Source organism: Dasypus novemcinctus, chromosome 7 (assembly GCF_030445035.2).
Source record: "Dasypus novemcinctus isolate mDasNov1 chromosome 7, mDasNov1.1.hap2, whole genome shotgun sequence".
In the NCBI taxonomy this organism is placed as follows: domain Eukaryota; kingdom Metazoa; phylum Chordata; class Mammalia; order Cingulata; family Dasypodidae; genus Dasypus; species Dasypus novemcinctus.
The window spans coordinates 18933582-18949735 of record NC_080679.1 but is presented as its reverse complement, the minus strand read 5'-3'; the positions used below and the strand labels follow the sequence as shown (position 1 = coordinate 18949735).

The following is a 16154-nucleotide window of genomic DNA, read 5'->3' as shown; positions in this document are numbered from 1 at the left end:
CAGGTTATTAAATAATACTCATGAGACACACATTTTCCTAGTCTATGACATATCAAAACTACGTTAGACCCATGAGCTAGGACAGACACTGATGAGTGATGCCCTTGTTTTATCCTGATTTCAGCATTCCATATTGTTAGGAGACCTGGGCCTGGAAATTAAACCTCTTGATGATCATTTTTGTGGTTCTTTCCCTGACACCATCCTCTGTCCAAAAGAACTTTGGATCCTTACAATACTACATGGGGTTGTCTTGATTTACTTCATCAATGCGTATTAAATTTTTCTTAAATATATATGTATTTTCAGGAATTCTGGCTCTTGGGTCATCAATTTAAAAATCCACACTCTTCCTCCAGTCACTTATTCCCTCTCAGACACTGTGAAAAATTAATATTGCATTTGATGATTAATGAATAAGTTATGACTGTAAAACACTTACTATGTTATTCATAGTTGTGCTAAAATAAATGGTAGTTTTCTCCTTTATTGTTCCATGACTCTTTTCATAGCATATGATAATTAGACTACAAGAACTTAAAAGACTGTGGTTTTCTAAATTACCATGAATCTGTGCAAAATGTTTTAAAACAGTTTTTTTTTAGGGTAGGTGAATAACTCTGTTTGTGGTAAACTGTCTTCCATAAAGCTACAGACTTGTTCTTCTAACCTTTTTTTCACCCTTCTTTTTCTCCCTCTTGCTGTCTTCTCCTGGCCTAAAATGAATTAGAATCTTACAAAGTAATTAGGCTGGGCAGAAATGAAATTTTTTATCCTACAAAAATTGCTACTATTACACATAATCTTTGGACACTTCACATATAATGTGATCTCAATATGTTCAAAAAGTATAAATGAAGATGGCCTTTAACTATAGAGGAGTGATGCATATTTGACTTACAGAATATAAGTTTCACTTATTAAATTGAATGAAAGGCTATAAAATGTAAAATACTCCCTAAAAGGTAATATTCCACTAGACATGGGGACATTTTTGATGCCGCTGACAAATAATGTACAACATCGTTTGTGGGGTAACAGCCTCTGATCACTAACAATTCATACCTGGCTGTGGTGACCCTCAACCAGTCAGTGTTAGGGGCGATTTCCTGGAGTAAAGACCTCAGGGATGAATACGCTAGACATTGGAGGCTACCACTGTTATTAGGAGCTTCAATGACCCAAAAGGCGGAGCCCACACTTGGCAAAGGAAGGGAGGCGGGTGCTTGTGCTCTCACCCAGCCTGAGATCGGCCAGCTCTGTGCTCCTCCTCCCCTGCAGTGTCCCCTCAGGACTGATTTGCAGGATGCGGTTGAGGGTGTGGATCCATTCATCCATATCTGACTCTGTTTCGGCTGCCAGCACAAAATAAGTCAGGTCATTCATTTTCAACTCAAAGGCAAATTTCCTTAGTCTGTTATTCTGTGGTATAAAAAACAAACAAAACCAAAACAACATTTGAATCATTTGCCTATGGCACTCCAGACGATCAGTCTTAGAGCATAAACTTGGGTGGCACGCAGGTAACATAGAGACCTTCTCAAACAGGACAAAATCGTACATGAGTATGAATCATTTTGCTCGGTTTCTTGCAAAGTTTTTTTTTTGTACTAAGTGATGTTTTATTTTTATTTTTGTTGATTTGATGGGGGTGTTGGCTCAAAAATTCATCTTATTTATGTGTGAATGGACATTGAACTTCTTCAAGTAACTGCTTTTAGTTGCTGCCTTTACTTTCTCCCCTTGAGTTCTTTCTGTGATTCACTCTACTTGAGCTTCTGCTCCCATCACACCCCAGAGGCAGCACTGGTCAAGATTACTAACGGCCTCTATGCTGCCTACTGTCTAAGGGATAGTTCTCTCTTCTTATCCACTTGAGTTTTCAGCAGAATTAACACTGTGGCCACTTCCTGCTTCTTGAAACCCATCTTTCTCTGGTTTCCGTGACTACACTCTATTCTGGTTTCTTTATACCTCATCAGTCTCCTTTGTTGGCTCTTCCTTCTTAACATCTTATTGTAACCCTGGCTCTGCCCTAGACCCCTCTTTCCCCTTCAGAGGATATCTTCCACTCCATGGGCTTTAAATAACATCCATATCCAATGACATCCAAAGTCTTTCTCTGGCTCTGGCTTCTCCACCAACCTCTGGACCCTTCGGGACCTTGACCTCCCGACTCCCCACCTTGCAAACGCTACACTTGAACACACACGGAACATGATGCCTGCCCCACAAACACTTGGGTGACTTCAGATCTCAACTGGTATGTTACTTCCTCAGGAAGTCCTTCCCCTGTTCCCTAGTCTAGGATAAATTTCTTTGTCACAAGTGCTCCTGGGTGTCACAAGTGCCCTCCAGGGCATTTATGACAGTTTGGATCGACATGCTTATTCATTTTTGTTTGTTCCTTTTAACATCTCCCCCAAGGCTGCCAGCTGGAGGGCATGGTCAGTTTTTGTCAACACTGTATCCTGTAACAGGGCCAACACAGAAGAGGGTTCAATAACAGTGCCTAGCATACTATAATTTTTGTGAATGGAACAGAATAGTTCTTATTCTTGGTGAACTGGGATTCTAGCAGGGAAGAGGTGAATGAATGAATGATGGAAGGAATCAACAAACAAGCAGGTAGAAAACAAATATTCCCGGCTGTGCAGAGGTGAAATGGACTGATGTGGCAAGTAATTACTTCAGATGGGGTGGTCAAAGCAAACTTTTTATAGAAAGTGACATCTAAGTTAAAATCTGAATCGATAAGAAGGAATGAGTCAGTTAAAGACTGAGGAAGCATAGTTAAAATCAGAGAAACATAAGAGCAACTTATTAGAGAAATTTATATATTCCTGCCATGAGGTTAGAATGTAAATTCAAAGTGGAAACTTTCCTTCAGTGATACAAACTATCATTGTGTAATCTGGGGTGGGTGTGAGGATTACTGAATTCATTCCATTATTCTGTCTTTAATTCTCTCCCAGGTGACTCTGATGCACATGAACAATTTTTCCCACACTGTTCTCAAGCCTTTAGAGCACCCATAAGTGTAATAATGCTAAGTCTCACACTCAGGATAACTATGCTAAGTAAAATACAAAGAGAAGAAGAGCCACAGAATGAGTATGTCACCATAGTGAAGCATGTGGCTAATTATCAACATGCAAAATTCTGTTTGAGAACAGGATTGCTATTTTTTAGTAGCAAAAAGAAAAAGATTTTTAATGTCCTCCAGGCATTGTCCTCTTTTTGGGGATGCTCTCAGACTGTCCCAAAATAGTTTGTTCCTTTCAGCTTCCATAACGGCATGATGAGTACTACAAAGAAGACACTTACTAAACACTTGCCATCCATACACCTTGCACTGTGCTAAGTATTCCACAGTCCTTATTTTATTTAAATTCCTTAACACATGATATTATTATTCCCTTTAACATAGGGTGATATTGAGGCTTGGAGAGATGATTTAAAATGTGCCTGGGATTACATGGCTAGCAAGTAGTTTTGTACTTCAACATTTGCGCTCTTAATCCTACCCTGTGAGATGACCTGTGCACTGCAGAGAGCCAGGTACACAGAAGATGCTCAGTGAGTGCTGTTCCCCGCTGTCATTGGGCCCTCTCTTCTACCTCCCTGGTACAAACACACACTAAAGAGGTAGCCGAGACTGGGGGAGCTATGGTTTCTCTAAATGCATGAGAATAGAGGGTGAGGTAACATGCTGAACCCTAAGCAAGAGTCAAAATCAGATTGAGGGAGAAAGATGAATGAGCTAAAAGGCTAACCATTTCTCACCATGGAACTTCCAGCTCAAATCACTTTTTAGACTCCTCCGAGGGTGACTACTTTGTTTCTGTCTATACCATTATGTTATGTTAAGTATTATTTATTTCCTTGCATGGTAGAAACTCACTCACAGGTCTGGTGCTTTCATTAATCCAAAAGCCTTGTAAGGGCAGACACTAGCTTTTTATCCTAAGTGCTTAAGGAAGTGATATTATTCATTCATAAAACAGCTGTCTATGCCAGACAAGAAAAGACACAGTTTCCCTGACCTGTGGTGCTTGTACCCTGGTAGAGCATACGGGCATTAATCAACTATTCACAAAAAGATAAAGTTGGAAAATAAATGGACTTAAAGTTTGTATAAATTTTTTGAAGCAGAAGTATGAGGCTTTATGAGAACATGTAATAGGACAATTTGAACTAGTAAACGGTCAGAATTGTATATAGAGAAGATCATTCTGGCTGCAGGGCAGTGTGAGGGGTAGCCACAAAGGCAGTAGCCCCAAACTTGAGCGTGAAAAGCAAAGATTTAAGAGGCTTGCCTAAGAATGGAAGTTCATAGATGACATGTCCTCCCTCACAGCCCCATAAAACTGCCTGTTTTCTGCAATGATACAGAGGCTCTGGTGGCAAAGACAAGATGGTTGGAGAACAGGCAAATTTCCTATTAAAGTACTATTTCCTCCAGTAGATAAGAACAAGAATGGACACCATAAAATGAATCAGAAATGCCGAGTTCAGGGCATAGCTTTGGTAGGGTATTGTTAAGTAACCAAATATAGCAAAATGCAAGCAAATCTCAGGGCTCTTGAGAACAGACAAATGGAAAAACTGCTTGACTAACTTGATTCTGTAAATCATGCGAGCAGGGAGATGCAAAGCTATGGAAAATATTTATATTGGATCCAAATGAAAAATAGATTGAGATGCATCTGCTTTCAAACACGGATCATAAAAAGTATTAAAATTTTAAAATAGAACATTACAAAATACAAACAAAACACTGATTTTCTAAATTGCATTCTGCACTTCAAATGATTTGAATATGGGTGCCAACGTCAGCAATTCTATAAAAAATGTTTCTTTAAAAATTAGCAAAGTATAATAAGCCCTTTCTTCTCAAAAAGCCCTTGCTTCTCCACTTATAAATGGAATACAAATTCTATTTCCAACTTATTAAATTGTCTTTTTCTATTTTGAGAGAAATAGAACAGCCTGCAGTGTGGAGAACCCTCCCTTGGGGAAGATTAAGATACTTGAGCAGTTTTCCACCTCACTCTTGGTAATCTCGATGATAATGACACACAGAACAGCAAAAAGAAAAGACAAAAATAGAAAGTCAATGGGACATTTAAAAAATCTTGATATGTAGTTAAGTCATTAAAATGGTAGTCAAGAAGTAATCTTATTCTCCTTTCTAATTCCCAAATTTTCATCTATTTCCCTCAAACTAGTGCTCTTTGTACCCAATACAACAACACAGTTCAAGAGAAGATGAGATTCTTAAAGTGAAAAAAGGTTAGATTAGTCAACTAAGTTGTGTATCCAGCAATAAGTTCTCTGATGCTGTGAGGAAGAAAGAAGTTACATATTAAACTGTATCTCTGCAAACTATATATTACAAAAAACTGTAATAATACTTCCTAAAAATATGAAGACTCATTTTCTGGAGCAAGCTTTGCAGTATAAGTAGAAAAGAAGACATTTAAGTTTTTCAGCTCAATGTCCATAAAAAGTAGCTATTGATCTTTACCCTTTTGCTAAAGCTTTAGTTCATGTTTCTAAGGCCAAGGAGTCTTCTTTGTGACCAACAATAGAAAACTGTCTCTACCCTCCATTAAGATCCTTATTGCCCTTTCCATATGGAAAGTTGGCATCTGCATTAAAACGCAGTTATCTTTTATTTCTAGTAGAGTGCTCACAACACTTAATTAATTCTTTCCTTTTAAAGTATAGTGTTATTACTTTCTGGAAGGATTCCAGATTTTAGCAGATGAACCATCCAGAAATCGGCTAGGCCTAAGAGACCAGAGGAAACTCTGTACTGCGTCCTACTATCCGAGAGCCCCTAGTGTTAGCCTGAGACGTCATCTCAGCTGGCAGCAGGTTGTGTAGCTTGATGGTAAGAAAAGGAACTGCTGCAGGAAGCCTGCGGCCAGGAACAGTCCTCACCTAAAATGAGCTGGAGGCTTGTAAAATTTGAAGTGAGATTGCTCAACACTCAACTACTTCCATTTTTATACAAGTGTAAGGACAGGATAGCTATTTCATTACCATAGAAAAAACCAAATGTTTTGAAAGTAAGACATCCAAAATGAGGTCTGCAGAATTATTCTGCCTCTCTCAGCTGCAGTGGTCCATGTCACATTTAATAATAAGGACAATAGTTTGAAGATCGAGGACTTGAAAATGTTGGAAGCCCTGTATCTGGGAGCTGATGTGGCTCAGTGCTTGAGCGCCGGCTTTTCACATTCGAGGTCCTAGGTTCAATCCCCTCCCCCTGATTACTCAAAAAAAAAAAATAAAATAAAATAAAGAAAGAAAGAAAAAGGGAAAAGCACTGTCTTTTCTGAAATTAAACACAGGAATTGGTGGAATTCTTGCCTTGAAGGAAAGGCCATCTTGGAAGAAACATGTATAAGTACATGATAAATTTAATGTCCCTGGCTGTTACCTAAAAATCAAAAGGTAACATTTATGGAGTGCATCCTTTGAGCTATGTGACTTACAAGTTGAGTGGTTCTCAACTGGAGGGGTTTTTACCCATTAGGTGAATCTGGCAATGCCTGGAGACATTTTTGGATGCCACGACTGGGGGAGGGGTGCTACTGTCATCTAGTGGGTAGAGGCAGAGATGCTGCTAGAACAGGACAAGCCCCCTGCAACAAAGAATTATCTGGCCCCAGATGTCAATAGGGCTGAGGTTAAGGAACCCTCCCTTGGTTTTGTGATACTGGTACTACTGTTATTTCCATTTTGCAGGTAAAGAAAGTGAAGCTTAAGGAGATCAAATAAGACAATGCAGGTTATACAGCTGGTGAGCAGTGGTATAGGAACCAAGCCAAGCATTGTGGCCCTGGAGCATATGCTCTAAACCCCTATACTAAGCTGTGACTTTAGACTTAGAACACCAGTGGATCTTAGATGGGGTGACATAGAGTTAGACAACGTAGTTACACAGTGGAACCAAATCAAAATTTCACAAATCAAATAATTTAAGAATTATCACATCCATTAGATGCTGGCACATCTAATTATTTCCAGATGTTCTTTGACTTAAAGACATTGATAAAATCCAGTTCGTTCAGAATCAAGAAGAAATTGAAATCATGGCAATTTAGAGAGGATGTTACTATGTTTGTTTTGCCCTTTGCTGCTTGGTTTTGGATGGAATGCCTTATGTCAGATAGAGGGAGCCAAGCCAGTTGATTCTGCATGACACCATTCCCAGTGACGATGTAAGTCACTGAGAATGGTGGAAGCATAAAATTTATCACCTTTCCAACAGGAGCCTAATCCTGGACAGAATTCAGGCTGCCATCCTCACTGCCCAGCCTTAAAAGTAAATTAGTTAACTGCAAATGGGCTCTGGATAAATCATGATCAGTAATCAAGACTTTTGGACCAATCTCAGCTGTCTCAGAGCAGTTCTTGGAAATGATTTGGTTGTTTTTGTGCATAATGGGTTAGAAGAGTATCTGCTGCCTTTAAGGATTCACTTTCTGCCACAAAGGGCATTTCTGCCAACACATGAATTTCAATTCTTTTTGACTGATCATTGCATAGGTTAATCTTTTTCTTTTAATCATGAAGGCTGCATGCATTGTGAAATATTTTGTATAAATATTGTTTCTGGGAAAATTGTTCCTAAATATCTGGGCTCAGACACAAGATCTAGAAAGTCAACATAAAATAGAGATTTAGGCATTTTTCTTTTGAAGTTCGGAGAATGATACAGATTCACCAGATAATTTTGTCCTAATTGTCTGTCCTTTCATGGGTAAAACTGTCTAGAATAATGCCATTCTGAGATGATCAGTTTCTTATGTGTTCTACCCTGTTCTTTTTTCTCTGATAATATTAGTATTTTATTAAAAAATGTTTATTGAACACCTTTGAGACACCAGACAGCATATGTAGAGGTCTTGGTTCAAGGTCTGGAAACAGACTGCTTTGATTCAGGTCGCAGCTGTCACTTAGTAGTTATGTGTTACTTTTTCTCTTCCTGCCTCACTTTCCTTATCTGTGAAATGGAGATGATAAACAGTTCTTATTTCATCAGGTTATTTTGAGGATTGACACATGTTAATACATGGAAAAGGGCTTGGAAGAGCATCAGACACATGATAAGCACTCAATAAATGCCAGTTAATATTACTATGAGGCACTATGCCAACTAAATATACTGACATTTATTCCAAAGTTCTGGAGACTCAGTGCTAGTGGAAAAAAAAGGGCAAGTAGACCAAAAGTCTAATTGTGCATTTAATCTTCAGATTCTATTTGGATTTCCTCTTTGTTCTTACAGGAGCTTCTATTATTTTATAAATAGAAATATTAATATCCTGATGAATGATAGTATCACATCATGCTGTGAAGATTCTTGTCCTGGTCTGAGTCTTTTGTGGACTCCAGAAAATCCTGTTCTTAAAGCAAACCCATTCCTGTGCCTATAAACCCATTGTGGAGGGAACCCTTTGGTTAGATTCAGTTAAGGGTCCTTTGACTAGATCATTTTTATTAGATCGCTTCAGTTAAGGGCCTTTGATGAGATTCCAAGACCCCGGCTGGGTATTAATCTTTTACTGGAGTCCTGTATAATCTGAGTAGAGGGGAGTGGAAGAGCTGCCATTTTATCCTGCCATATGAGAAAGGACACCGGGATTTGGCTGTAGCCTCAGAAAGACAGAGAAACTCCCAGAGGCTGAGAGAGAAGCCAGAGACTAGAACCAGCGGAGCAATCCAAAGCTGAAGCAGCCCAAAGCTGAAGCAGTAAGTCTCAGAGGAGAGTGTAGAGATGAGTCACGTGCCTGATGGTTCACAGCTGAGCTTGGGGAGAAAGTGAGCCTTAAGTGGAAGGCAGAGAGACCTCAGCAGAGATGGGCCGCACTTATGCCCTGCCACATGACAGGACTCCAGGATCGCCGCAGCCAGCCTTTGGTGAGACAGCATCTTCAGTGATGCCTTGATTTGGACATTTTCACGGCTCAGAACTGTCAGCTTCTACCTAAGAAATTCCCACTATAAAAGCCAAGCCATTTCTGGTATTTTGCATTGGCAGCCTTTGGCAAATGGAAACAATTCTCAGGAGTAAATTGTTTTGAGATATGGAGATGACAGGGTTTTCACTAACGGAAAGTTATTTCATTGTTAGTTTAGGCTAAGTCTAATTAGCACCTCTAAAGAAAGCGTTTGGAGGAACTATCTTTGTTCCTTTTTAGGAGTTTTATTCTTGGAGACCTTAGACTTGGGCGTGGGCAGACTGAGAAGAACAACTGGAGATTTTTTTTGGGGGTGGGGGGCAAGCCTGAAAGTCGAAAGTAGTACTTACATAAGAAATTCCATAAGGAAAATTATCTAAACGTAGCCTGATAAAATAGCTCTGGTAAAGTGTTTCTCACACTTACTGTTACACTCATTTGAGAGAATGTAGCATCCCCTGGTCTGTGAATATGAGGACTTCTATTGGACATCAAAAGATTTCACAGATTCTGTATTTTTGGGAATTACTAATTACTAATTAATATAATATATAATATATTATATAATTAATATAATTACTAACTAAATAATATGGTGAATGTAAACTAAATAAACTTGTATTTATTAATCACAATAATATTACTGTACATTTGAAAAAAGTATCTTTGATATATGTTCAAAAAGTGGAATTTATTCAGATGGTAGTTAGTGCTGAGTCAGTGGCCAAGAAGTGACCACATATTTCACTAGGAGTGAATGTGATATTTTGGTGTGATATGCAGTATTGGTTCATGAGAAGCAAACAGAATTCAGTACAGAAGGATTTTTAAGCAATGTTAGTCTATGACTACCTAGTACAAGAACACCTAGGGGAATAGTTAAACTCTTAAGGAGAGTTTATTAAAAAAAAAATTCATTCGACTGTTTTGCACCATGTATATAGGCAATGCAAAATTTAATTATCCAATGTCAACATGGGCTACTCTGTTCTTCAATGTGGTAAATCTTAAAGTAAGGGGGGTTAGATTGTGCTTCCTAATATCAAGTTATAACTTATGAAAATATTTTCCAAAAGTTCCTCCTTAACATTTCTGGTGCCAAAATTGTGCCTATTTTTACCTGGCATTCCTTTGAGCTTTTATATATATTAGATCCTATGGGAATTATCAGTCTTAATTTTTACATTCAGTCACTGGAGATGTCACAGACATAACTGAGGAGACCAAGATTGTTGTATCCTAACCTAAAATCTGCCCACTTCCCTAGTAACAGCTAACGACACAAGACCACAAGTCCGCCCACGAGTCTCTGCCAACCCCCAGCCGCCCCGTAACCATCACTCCTCCTGCTCTACCCCCGCCCCCCTCATTCTCTATATAAACCCCTGCACTTCGGTAATAAATTAGACTTGCTCTGCACTCCAGACTGTCTCCGTGGTCTCTCCTTACCACGCGTCCTCCCACGCCTTAGAAGCCCCGCTCTGGCCCACTCCTCGCCTGGGTCTTAGAGCATCATCGTCGGCCGTGCCAGCCCCTCCGTCTACCCCCGCTGACCCCCGACCCCTCAGGGAGTGAGCAGCCCGTCATCTGGCGCCCGAACAGGGACCCCCTGCGGTGTCCGGTTCCCGCCCGTTGCTGCCCCTCGTCTCTTCAGTCACCGCGCTTCTAAGGTAAGGACCCCTCGTTACCGGCCCCAGGCGAAGGTCATGGGCGGGTGCCTATCCTCCCGTCAGGCACCCCAAGTTAGGGCACTAGCTGCCTTACTTGATACGAACCAAGTTAAAGTCTCCTTGCGACAGCTCCAAAAGTACTGGGACCTTCTGTTGCCCTTTAATCCGTGGCTAGCCACCTGCCACCTTTGGAGCCCAGACACTTACTCGCGTCTCATTGATCGCGTCACCTCCTCTATGGAGCATGATGGCAAGTCGTTTCCCCCCGGCCTCCTGCCCACCCTCATGGCCATCCGCGCCTGCCTCCTTGGTGCGCCAGCCCCAAAGGACGCTTACCAAATTTCCGCCGGGACTGCTGCGCGGCCGCTTGACTGTGACCCTGATGACGAAAACACTCCCAACTCAGATACCGAGTCCTTATCCGAGCAGCTCAATGCCGATCTTGAGCGTCACCCTCTTCCACCGCCTCAAAATGGCGAACTTCCCCCCTCTTCTCCACCCGAAGACGGGGAGTCCCCACCCACAAATCCTCAAGATGGCGAACTTCCGCCTTCTTCCTCACCCGAAAAAGGGAAGCATGAGCCTTCCGGTAAAGAGTCGGCCTCTCTCTACCCGCCTCTTCCTGCCACGCCGCCATCTTGGTGTAGACCGGAAGAGAAGCCGCCACCATCTTGGTATAGACAGGAAGAGAGGCCGCCGCCATCTTGGTATAGACAGGAAGAGAGGCTGCCGCCATCTTGGTGTAGACCGGAAGAGGGGCCACCTCCATCTTGGTATAAACAGGAAGAGAGGCCGCCGCCATCTTGGTGTAGACCGGAAGATAGGCCTCCGCCATCTTGGTGTAGACCGGAAGAGGGGCCGCCGCCATCTTGTTATAAACTGGAAAACCAACCGCCACCATCTCAGCACACGCCGGCAGGAAAGCCGCCATGTTGCCAACCACCGCCATCTTATGCAACTTCATGGCAGGCCACGAATTCCTGGACGCCCCAACATCCTTGTGTTCTCGTCCAGCCAACTACGCACCTCTTTCCCTTAAATCCGGTGCCCACTGCAGCGCGCCCACAAGAATGGTTCCCATTTACCAATGACAAAATGAAAACGCTTCGAAAAGCCGTTAAAGAAGATGGAGTTGGCAGCCCTTATGCACAACAGCTGTTAGAAGAACTAGGAGCCCAACTCGTCCTCCCATATGACTGGATCTCCTTAGCCCGAGCCATTCTTACACCAGGCCAATTCATTGAATGGAGAGCACACTTCCAAGCCGAAGCAGAAAGGCAAATGGCCAACAACGCTCGCACAGGCATTAATGACCATCCGGATGCCTACACCGGTACCGGCACCTTTGTCGATCCAGCGCTGTACCGCAATGTCGACCCAGGATTCTGGCAACGACTGAAAACTATCGCCTTGCAAGCTTACCGAAATGTTTCCACTACGCGTCCTACTAAAATCACCCAACTCACTCAGGGCAAAGATGAGGACTTTGCCACCTTTGTGGCCCGCGTTCTTGAAGCCTGTCAACATAAAGTTCACAGGGAAGAAGCCCAACTTGCCCTTGCAAAAGACCTCATCATAGAGGGCAGCCTTGAAGCCTGCTGCCAAATCATCTCAACTATGCGAGACAAAGCCATCCATGACTGGGTTCTTGCATGCCGCGAAATAGACCCATAGGCCAAAACATTAGCCAATGCCTTTGCATCAGCTATGGCAGTCTCGTCCGGATGCTTCCGATGTGGAGAGACAGGTCACTTCGCCCGTGACTGTCCTCAACCACCAACAAACCAAGCGCCTCGTCTGCCGCCTGTATCTCGTCCTCAAGGCCGCGCAAGAGGACCTTCTACCCCGTGCCCGCGATGCCGAAAAAGATTTCACTGGGCCCGTGACTGCCGCTCAGCAAACCCTCGGCAACCTTTAAACTCCGTTGCTTTACCTACATACCTCCAAAAGCAAGCTTCCAAAAATTTGCCCTTTCACGAGGGCATGGATCACCCTCGCTTCCGATCTTGTGGGACTTTGCGTGCATACCTATGGAGTTCCTCCTTCTACAATTATCTGGCCTTTTGATGCCAAGGCCACCACCAACTTACTCATGCACAATGAAGATATGCAAATACTTGTAGAAACATTCCGAGGCTCCTTTGACAATCATTATCCTCACCATCGACTACTTCAAGGCCTTTCACAGCTCGCACTCTCCTCCCCGTTCCATCCGCTGCCAGCCCGCAAGCCCATTCCGTTTGCCGTGACGGCTTTCACCGAAGCTTCCAAGACCTCATACCCAGCTGTCATTTACATCTCAGGATCACCTGAGCCGCGAACTCTTGTGTTCGCAAACGCATTCTCTGTTCAGGTAAGAGAGCTCCTCGCAGTCGCCACTGCTTTGCACACCTACCCTAACCAACCACTCAACATATTCACAGATAGTCTCTACACTATGCAAGTGTGCCATGCTCTGCCGTTGGCCACCTTCTTTCCAACAGACACCGCTACTGACAGAGCGCTCCAATTTCTACAGCGTCAACTAGAGTCCAGACGGTCGCCCTGGTTCATCGCTCACATTTGAAGTCACTCTAGCTTACCTGGACCTCTCGCCCGTGGTAATGACATGGCAGACCAAGCTGTCTCCTCCGCATGTTGCGCCGCGCTCTCACGTGTAAATTATCACGAAGGACTAGTCAATGAATCACGGCTCGGAAACCTCATCAACCAAGCAAAATTACTTCATTCACAGTTCCATTTCTCCGCCCGTTCCATTCGCAAACTTTTCCCAGACTTACCTATAGAAACCTGCAAACACTTGGTGCGTTCCTGCCGTACATGCGCGCCTCTGCTCCCTCTTGGACCACTTCAACCCCAAGGAGCTAACCCTCGAGGCCTTCGCCCAAACTCCAGATGGCAACTAGATGTCACCCATGTTAATTCTTTCGGGCGCCTAAAATTCTTGCATGTAGCAGTGGACACCTTCTCACATATGTGCTTTGCCATACCGCAAACCGGAGAAACCGCCAAACACGCCATCAAAGCCCTTCGACAGGCCATCCTCTTCATGGGAGTCCCCTGGGACCTAAAAACAGACAATGGACCAGCATACCGTAGCTCCGCCTTTGCCGCCTTTTTGCAACTCTATAATATCAAACACCATTTTGGCCTCCCTTACAACCCCCAAGGACAGGGTGTTGTAGAAAGAACCAACCAGCACCTCAAGCTGCTCATCCAAAAAGAGCAAGCCACCTCTCCTCACAAGTCACCAGCTGACATCATCACTGCCTGCCTTATACACCATAATCTCCTCTCCTTTGACAAAGAAGGCCTTTCCCCCACTCATAAGCACTGGAGTCCCATGTGGCAGCCCTCCCAAGTTCCCCTCATGCACTGGAAGGACCCCCTCACTAACCGCTAGCAAGAGCCAGCCCCCCTCCTTGCCCAAGGGCGAGGATTTGCTTGTGTCTTTCCAGATTCTGAGCCTCAACCATTGTGGATTCCTGCGCGTTGCATCCGACCGGCCACTGACCCCCTCGTGCCACCATCTGACAAACACCCTACGCCGCCCGCGCTGGACAACATCGCACCTTTTGCAGTGATCAAGTTCCAGCCCTCATCGTCACAGCCAGAGAACGCTGCGCCCGCGCTATCAAGCAACAGTCCACCACTGAGCACCCCCTCTTCGTCTGCCCCCCGAGATGACAGCACCGATAGAGCAAAAGACTGAAGCTCGTCTATATCCAGTCCTTCTCCTTCTCCTTCCTCTTCTCCAGCCTGCCTTCTCCAACCCACTCCATCAGACTTTTAATTGGACTCTCTCCCTTTGGCAGCAGGAAAAGCTTCTCCTCGCGAACGTAACTGCCTCCGCCCCTTCCTTTACAACAAATCTCTGTAACCTCACTGGACTCATTAAGAGCCCGTCCTCTAGCCCTTCCTATAAACCATGTATGGGCTCACCCGCCGCTAGCGAGTGGGGAGGGCGCAGCCCCTCTGTCTCAGGCTTCTACATCTGCCCATCCTCCGCCAGAGGATGCCATAACCCTACAGACTATTACTGCCCCTCCTGGGGATGCGAAACCATAGCCTATGGGTGGTCTGGCGCCCTCAACAAAGACCCGTACCTCATCTTGACTGAGACTAAGGGCTGGGACAGCATAACCCTCACGGTCAAAAATCCCTCAAACGATGTCCGGCTGTCTGGCCGCACGTGGGGAGTCCACTTATTTGCCACCGGATACGACTATGGCGCCTTTATCATTATAAAAAAGAAGCCAATTCCCGCTCATTCCACCCCAGTAGGCCCAAATCAAGTTCTCAATCCTCCACAGGCTCAGCCTCCCTCTCCGCCCCGCTCTGCCTCGCCCTCTCCTTCGCCCGGTACCTCTCTCACAACTGCCCCCCTTAGCTCCCACTACCCCAAGCCTCGCTTACCCCCCACTCAGTACTCCAGCCCCCTCATTAACCTAATCAGAGCCACATACACCTCTCTAAACTCCTCCCACCCCAACCTCACTGCAAGTTGCTGGCTTTGTCTCTCCCCCTCCCTTCCTCTATATGAGCCCGTCGCCACAAACCTCACCTTCAGCGAATCCTCTGAAAATTCCCCCACCGGATGCAACTGGAACACCTCCTTTGTCCCCTTAACCTTCCAATCTGTTTCCTCCACAGGGCGCTGTGTTCACTCTCGCCAAGGTTCCCATCCCCTCCTCGATGTCTGCTCCAATTACTCCTCTCCCAACGCTTCCGCCAAATTCTTAATTCCTCATAACACCTCCCAATGGCTTTGTACCTCCACGGGATTAACCCCCTGCCTCAACGTCGCCACCCTCAATGCCACAAATGAAACCTGTCTACTCATTCTCCTAGCCCCTCGAGTCCTTTTTCACAGTGACGAAGAGTTCTTCTCCGCCCTTCAGAGTCAAAAACTCCCTGCTCACCTCCAGAAGAGAGAACCCTTCACCATCCTCACAGTTGCTACCCTTCTAGGTCTCGCCGGGGCCGGCACGGGAATCGCCGCCCTTGCCACACAATCCTCTTCCCTTTCCTCCCTCAGGCAAGCTGTCGACAGTGATATCTCCCACCTCCAAGTCGCTATCTCCCATCTTAAAAACTCTCTCAATTCCCTTTCTGAAGTAGTTCTCCAAAACCGCTGGGGCCTTGACCTTCTCCTCTTCAAAGAGGGAGGCCTTTGTGCTGCCCTTGGAGAAGAGTGCTGTATATACGCCAATTCTACTGGCCTTGCCGAGGACAACTTAAGAAAGGTCCGAGAAGGACTAGAGCGGCGCCAAAAAGAGCGTGAAGCCGCTATTTTTCCGGAGTCTTCCATACCCTCCTCCCATACCTCCTCCCTCTCCTAGGCCCGCTAATAATAATTTTCCTAGCTCTTACCATAGGGCCCTGGGCTGTCAAGAAAATCATCCAGCTCGCCAAGGACCAAACCAACGCAATCCTCACGTCCTTCGTGCGCATCCAGTACCATCAGCTCGCCACTGAAGGCAGCTCCTCCAACAAGCCCTGTTTA

General features: G+C 44.5%; 1 protein-coding gene across 13 annotated transcripts in view; it reads right to left on the bottom strand.

Moving 5' to 3' along the window:
- DOCK10 (dedicator of cytokinesis 10) overlaps positions 1–16154 on the bottom strand; it is a 281603-nt gene that overhangs the window by 93967 nt on the left and 171482 nt on the right. For all 13 annotated transcript variants that reach the window (XM_071216098.1, XM_058300030.2, XM_058300032.1 and 10 more), the window contains exon 8: positions 1239–1422. In XM_071216098.1, the coding sequence (XP_071072199.1) occupies positions 1239–1422 (184 nt within the window). The remainder of the gene's footprint in view (positions 1–1238; positions 1423–16154) is intronic.